Source organism: Loa loa (assembly GCF_000183805.2).
Source record: "Loa loa unplaced genomic scaffold supercont3.76, whole genome shotgun sequence".
Classification (NCBI taxonomy): domain Eukaryota; kingdom Metazoa; phylum Nematoda; class Chromadorea; order Rhabditida; family Onchocercidae; genus Loa; species Loa loa.
The window spans coordinates 112,383-119,545 of record NW_018108256.1 but is presented as its reverse complement, the minus strand read 5'-3'; the positions used below and the strand labels follow the sequence as shown (position 1 = coordinate 119,545).

The 7,163-nt window shown below is 31.2% G+C and overlaps 4 protein-coding genes across 4 annotated transcripts in view; 2 read left to right on the top strand and 2 right to left on the bottom strand.

Moving 5' to 3' along the window:
* Window positions 1–71: 71 nt before the first annotated feature.
* Window positions 72–1,420, top strand: LOAG_17445 (hypothetical protein; the record flags this gene model as incomplete). Its single annotated transcript, XM_020450109.1, has 3 exons — window positions 72–129; window positions 597–838; window positions 1,229–1,420. The coding sequence occupies 3 exons, from the start codon at window positions 72–74 to the stop codon at window positions 1,418–1,420; spliced, it is 492 nt and encodes a 163-aa protein (XP_020306266.1).
* A 520-nt stretch (window positions 1,421–1,940) lies between these two features.
* LOAG_17444 (hypothetical protein) lies at window positions 1,941–2,605 on the top strand (the record flags this gene model as incomplete). The annotated part of the gene is made up of 2 exons (XM_020450108.1): window positions 1,941–2,070; window positions 2,484–2,605. The coding sequence occupies 2 exons, from the start codon at window positions 1,941–1,943 to the stop codon at window positions 2,603–2,605; spliced, it is 252 nt and encodes an 83-aa protein (XP_020306265.1).
* Window positions 2,606–2,943: 338 nt separating this feature from the next.
* LOAG_11198 (hypothetical protein) lies at window positions 2,944–5,173 on the bottom strand. The gene is made up of 5 exons (XM_020448313.1): window positions 4,892–5,173; window positions 4,205–4,402; window positions 3,778–3,960; window positions 3,314–3,485; window positions 2,944–3,184 (listed from the first exon to the last, which is right to left on the bottom strand). Exons 1-4 carry the CDS (start codon window positions 5,167–5,169, stop codon window positions 3,371–3,373), a joined length of 774 nt encoding a protein of 257 aa, XP_020301532.1. The 5' UTR covers window positions 5,170–5,173; the 3' UTR covers window positions 2,944–3,184; window positions 3,314–3,370.
* A 570-nt stretch (window positions 5,174–5,743) lies between these two features.
* Window positions 5,744–7,163, bottom strand: part of LOAG_17443 (CDP-diacylglycerol-glycerol-3-phosphate 3-phosphatidyltransferase) — a gene marked incomplete at its 3' end in the record, with an annotated part of 4,589 nt that continues 3,169 nt past the window's right edge. The window contains exons 8-11 of the mRNA XM_020450107.1: window positions 6,892–7,099; window positions 6,339–6,421; window positions 6,046–6,143; window positions 5,744–5,825 (exon numbers count right to left, since the gene is read on the bottom strand). Coding sequence (XP_020306264.1) covers window positions 5,744–5,825; window positions 6,046–6,143; window positions 6,339–6,421; window positions 6,892–7,099 — 471 coding nt within the window. The remainder of the gene's footprint in view (window positions 5,826–6,045; window positions 6,144–6,338; window positions 6,422–6,891; window positions 7,100–7,163) is intronic.

Sequence of the window (7,163 nt, the reverse complement as noted above, 5' to 3'; positions counted from 1 at the left end):
CACTTACAAAAACATCACCAGGTAAATAGGTTGAAAATTTTGAAATTTAAAACTTAAAAAATTTGAATAGAATGAAAAGAGACGAGGAAAAAAAAGTAAAATCATCGCATTTTTCTACCTTTTTTTTAGGTATATTTTTTTTTTTTTTAGTCAATAAACAAGGAAATTGTGCGATTAAGAAATCTAAACAATGTATGAATTTGTTAAAATCAGTATTGAATTTAATCATTTAAAAACTAACACTGTTATTAATCCATTCCTTATGTTACACTTGTTATCATGATAATTGATTATCATCATGATAATTGATTATCATCATGATAATCTTTTCATATCTAAAAGCAATACATGTGTAAAAATAAAAGATGAACTAATTGAACATTTTTTTTTCTTCTCGATGACAAATAATTTGCATTTGCTATATTTTTTATCAATCAAATATTGTCAAAATTCGTCTTTTAGATTCATCAATTAATTTATCGATAATTAATCACAGAAAGGTTTAATTAATTATCTTTTTTCTTTTTTTGTTTAAATGCTAAAGGGAAAAGTTCCAGAGGATAGAACAATTTTTCTTTTTTTTTTTTTTTTTTAAGGAACATTTAGCATTGAGGTAAATCAACTTGGTGGTGAATTCATAAATGGAAGACCACTTCCGCTTCGTTTACGTTACAAAATTATTGAATTAACAAAAGATGGATTTCGACCGTGTGATATTTCACGACGATTAAAAATTTCACATGGTTGTATTAGCAAAATTTTATCACGTTACGCTGAATATGGTACTGTAATGCCAGGTACCGTAGGTGGTAGTAAACCACGTGTTACAACTCCCGTGGTATGTTAAATTTCTTATTTTTTTGTTTTACTTTTAATTCTTTCATTAAAAATGGAAAATTGATTATAAATAAGCAAATTGATCAATTCGATCAAAGATTAACTTTTTAAAGGAAAAAATTCTCAATAATTCAGCATTATTTTGCTTCAAATTTTCGTTTTCTTTTTTTTTTTGTTAAAGAGAACAATTCCTGGTAAAGAAGTAATTTTTAGTTTCTTTTTCGATCTTTAAGTTCCTTCTTTTTAAATAAACAATTTTTCAAATTTTGATATATGTCTTTAATTTCTAATATTTTGAAATGGGTTGAATTTTTTTTCTGATATTTTAAATGTTTTTATGTATTTTTAAATTTATCACAATTATTTAATGAATTACATGCATATACTTCAGGTAGTTGAGTATATACATTTTTTGAAACTTCGTAACCCGCGAATTTTTGCCTGGGAAATCCGAGAGCAATTATTACGCGACAGAATATGCCATAAGCATAATTTGCCATCTGTGAGTTCCATTTCTAGGATTCTCAGAAATAAACACATCATTTCAACGAATGATTCATGCTGTCTACCAACTTGTAAGTAAATCATTTTCGTTATTACTAATAATAAAAGGGGGGGGGGGGGAAAAAAAAACACAAGAGAAGCAAGGAATTAGCATACTCTACTCAAAATTCATTTCCTAATTTCTATTAATTAATGTTTACAAAATAAATTCTTCCATTCAGGCAGTTTTAAATAGCCAAATTAATTTCAAAAAATTCAAACTATGTCATCATATCTTCAATTTCACAGTCTTTTCATATAATTGTAACATCACTAAAATAATTGGAATTAATTTAGTATCAAAAATATTTCAAATAATCCAAGTAAACGATATCATTCATTTGTAATTATCAAATGGATTAAATTGTAAACTTGAAATGATACTACTATTTGATGTTCAAAACTTTTCAACTACCAATTCTAACTCTTTTTCCCCCCCCCCCCAGCCTTTCTTTGAAATGCTCAAAAATATTACAACAATTACAATTTATTTATGTTAAATAACGCAATATAAAAAAGTTAATTAATTTTGAAAAATTTTAGCATCAAAAAGTTCAACAATGCATACTGTATCACCAATTCATTTCTTTCCATACTCACAAATGTCATCAGGAATGATATCAGAATCAGTAAATGAATGCAATTGGTTGTATAATAATGAATCATCTCAAGTAGTTCAGCATACTTTTGGTAAGTGATAATTTTGTTAAGTTATCTATGAGAAGGGAATAGTACTTTAGGTAAAAACAGGATATGACACTTTTACTAAAATTTAATCTTTCAATAACTTCATAATAATATTATTTAAGTTATATTTTATTGTTGTTATATTAAGATGACTCATTTTTCCCCCTGATGGAATTAAAAATATTCACCATATTTGAAATTATCGAATACAGCAAAAACATTAAATGATGTGTCAATTTTTTGCAAAAATTTCTGCACCCGATGACATTGTATATATATATATATATATATATAATATCGTAATTATTAAATACATATATATCATAATTAATGAAACCTATATAATATCGTAATGAATCAATACATGTGTAATACGTGTATTCATTTATGTAAGCTGTAATGATTTGAATTTACAGAAAACTTAGTACAGACTAATTGCACGATGAATTCTCATGATATACCAATTAGAGGATCATATTGCGACATTCCATCACAGGCAAACCATTTTCTAACTGGTAATATTAACAGGATATGGTGATCGACGAAATTTTTTAAATATTTTCTATGTAACTCCTTTCAGAATACTAGAAAGAAAAAAAAAAAGATTTTTGCTTTTACTTCAATTCCTCCTAAGGAGCTAAGTTGGATGCAAAAGTTATTCTCCAGGAAAACAATCATTCTAGATCTTACTCTTAATGCACAACAATTTTTTTTTCACTGACAAATTTGCTGTTTGTATCTCGAAACCTTTTTACAATAAAAGACTAGAAAAGTTGTATAAATTTGTTTCAACTACTAGTTGCAGCCTGCACCATTGCTGATTAAATCTTGAAAGAAGCTCAAATCCTCACGACAAGAGGATTAATAGTTTGAAGAGCTTTGATGTATTGTTGCAATGTGATATAGATAATTTTTGAGTTGGTACGGTGGAGATTCATTAACTATGAAGGGTAATACTACAAATGTATAGGCGAAACACAAGGAAATCCACAATTCAAATGTCTATATAGAGATCTGGATTAACACGTAATCGAACAGGAAGAAATATCCAGAATGAAAAGGTCATTAAATCAGTTCGCCAGAAAAGATGCTTGTTATACGGTTCGTTCCATATGGCCTGAAACTATTTTTCGAAATGCGTACTTACTGCAACAAATACGAAGAGATATATCTCCAATATCAAAATATCGCAAGTATTCTACTTATCCTCAAAATAACTAATAGTGAGAATTTGTAATCAATTTACCAGAAACACAGTTTTAAATAGTTTGATAAGTAGGTATAATCCAATTTCGAAATCGCTTCATTTCGCTTTGTTGAAAGAGGAGGAAAAGACACTGGTATCACCGAACAGGATAGTGGCCCGTTCCTGATCCAACAGTTCCGCACTAAGCAATGATAGATTTAGCATTTCCTTCCTGCAAGAAATAACAATAAATATACAAACCAAAAAAAGACACATTTAGAAGATATTTTGACAAGGAGTTCCAGAAGATATCATATCTCTTATTTCTAGTTGCTCATAATCCAGCAAGAAGGTAAGTTCTCTTCTCAACCTCTTTTAATAAAATCCGAAAACAGTGGAACTGCGGTATCAATAAAGTAAATATCTTTGGTGTGGACCCTGGATCCTAAAATTCTAAATCCCCTAAATTCAAATGGAATATTTGAACAGTGTGCCGCCTTAACTTCGATACGAAATTCACATACGATGAGTATTGTCGAAACCGCACAATTTTACCACTGATGCCGGTGCTTGATTCATTAAGCGGTATCACATCATCTACTTTCATGTATTTATTACGTCTGCTTCCCCAAAATGATAAATATCCAACGCGTATATATTCATTTGTTTCGTTCATCGAAATGACACCTATTAAGCCATTGAAAAACCTGAAAATTTTGATAGTTAAGAAATTCACGAAATTAACGAAACTAGGATAGTTCTGGAAAAATGCCAGCTAGAAACACAAACATAAATACACTGTCACGCACATATACATATTCCCTAGGACTACCTCGTCATTCAATTAAGATAAATCTGTTCCAGCCATCAGTTTACACCACCAAACCTTCCCGTGCAGTAGTATGCAGTATTCACCTGTTTAGTTTAGCATAAATACACTGATAGAATTACTTGCAAAAGACGATGAATGCTAAAGTTGTGAAAGTGGCGAATGCCGAAATGGATGTGAAATGGTTAATGGATATTGCCTCGTCAAGATACTGCCAGTATTTATATGGTATCAAAGCCACACTCGAGACTGTTAACGCGAGCTTCATTTTCGTAGCCAAAACAGAATAATGGATCCCACGAAAACGATAAACTGGAATCCTTAAACAAAAAGGACTGAAGAATCCTGTAACAATAGTTCAACATCTATTCAAAAATCACAAAATTTGCCTTCGTCGCATTTTCATACAATTCCTCCTTTAGATGAGGTAAAGAACAGTGATAATTGTGTTAATTAACTGGATTATCAGTTAGGAAAAAAAATTCAAGAAAACAGTCAAAATTCCTCAAAAATCAGCCCAAAGGATGATGGTTCATTGAAAAAGCACTCTCTCCGAATGATACATTCTCCTGAACTTACAGATGACACCATGACTTCATAAGAGATAAGCAAAATGCCATGTTTGAAATCAGAAAACAGTACAACTTGGTAAGTTTTTTTTTTCTTATTCCAAGTAGATCAATTTGAATGCATAAGTATCCCTAATAAAACTTGAAAAAAACAATACTGTTTCGACAAAAGGGATGCAAAAAGAAAAAAGAAAAAGAAATCAAATGCCGAATGAATCTTTAAAATGGATAAAAGCTTACCAAATTTCATCCTTGAGAAGCTCTTCCAACAATTTCGATGATGACGTCGTTGTCGTTTCAGATGAGAAATGGCGAACTGAACATCTTTCTAACCTTTGCAGTAATTCTCTACTTTCATATGGATTTGTTGTATATTTGAAACCACGATGCATCCCACCTCTACGCTGAGTTCGGCTTCGATGAGAAAGACGTACAGTAGCTGCTGTTGGAGCTGCTCCCTTTCGTGCTAGCGATTCCATTAGAACACGACCAAACACCAAACCTTGTAGCAGTACCATATCTGTATCAAATGCATATTACAACTTAAGATATTACTATTATCACCTTACATATCGCTTATCATGTTACTACACATAAACCTATTCCACCATAATTTTCAATATATCGATATCCTTTTTCCTCTACATACACAAACATGTCAATCTATTAGATTTTTCTGCAGCATTCATAGAATCATTTCAAATATTTCGACTAAATGTTGCTTATCTCAGCCCATCTTTAATAGTTTTACTAACATTGTTGAAGCAAATATATAACGAGTAAGAGTTGACGAAAAAAAAGAGTAATACCAATGATCAGGAGATTTAGAAGGGCATGATTTGTGGATGACATGACGAAAGAACTGGATATGTCAAATGTTTATGGACTGATCTTTACATATACTAACTCCCACGCAAAATGCATTTTTTTTTTTTGCAAACCTGCATACTGCACTTTGTGTCAGTTTCGCTTTTTATTGGTGTATTTTGCATCAATAACATTGTAAACCGATGGTCTAATCAATGGACAGAATGTCACTGTATGGATATGATGAATGGCAACAAAAACCTTCCACCGCATAATAAAGTACTATCATGCACTCGTACCATTAATATCATTGGAATGACGCAAAGCATTATATGGTAAAATATTTATACACTTACAACAAACAATTCTGCAAACATAACAAAAACAGCATAATACATAATACTCTATTAAAGGTTGCATTTAATGAATAAGGAATAATAAAAGTACTAACAATCAATATTTAGCACCGATTGAAGGAATTTAACAAATAATGCACTTACAATAAACGATATAATTACTGGTGTTACAGAGTGACAAGAAATGGATTAGATACTAACGCATAGCATTAGAAATAATTTCGAATAAACCGGGAAATTAAACGAATCCAAAGTGGAACGAAATGATCACGCCGTAAGAAGGTTGCAGCATCCACTTTTGCTGCATAGTCCAATATCCGCAAACGCTCCTTGAAACATTTCATTAAATTACATTTCATTAAACATTCCATTAAATTTTTTCATTAAATTATATAGAATGATCAGAATCCATTGCTATAGAATTGCTGATCTTCCATCTGAGAAAAGAACTATCAGAGTTCCCAACCCACTTACTAAGTAACACAGAAGTCGTCTTCCTCATCAATACTATAAGTAGAACCTACCTCTTGTAGTTTGAGTTTCAATTTATCGTTACAGGTGATTATAAGGAACTGCGCTTCGAGATCTCGATATACAGAGCGGTGTCCTGCAAAATCTACAAGGAAATACCCGTCACATGCAAGACACTTGCATCACACCTTGAAACTTGTCACAAAAAAAAATATTTCTTTAGATCTTCCAAAAGTAGAATTCATAGTTTTTTGGAAAGCAAAGTTAAAATATGCAAGTCTAAAACAATTTCCTATGTTAAACTAGCCCTAGGAAATCTCTGCTACATAACGATTTATCAAGAAACTTTCTGCATAGCTAAAAGAAGCAAAAACGATTAGATGAAGTGAAGCACAGTGGTACATTTTCCAGGAAACTGGCGAGGACGGAGAAAAAATTCATATTTGTCGTGAAGTCAGGCTTGATTGACTGAATTTCTTCTGGAGGTTGATTTAAATCGCATATAAAATGTTACAATTTGGAATTACCCTGACAATGCTACTCGAGCTGCCAAACTCACTGCCATAAATTAATTACATTTTATAAGTCCTGAAATTGGAAACACACCGAAATTAGAGGACCCAATCATAGTAGCCGAAAGGGATGACTGCTTGGAATCAATCCATAGGCCTTTTGCGTGATATGACCATCTTGGCCTGTTGTATTCAAACAATCGGACAGTCGGACCAATTATTTTATGGAAAAGATGTGATATGTAAACGTACATCAGCGGTATGAAACCAAACAAGCCGGATGCTTGATAGAATCCATTTGCCTAAATTTAATACATAAATATAAACATATATATATATATATATATATATATATATATATATATA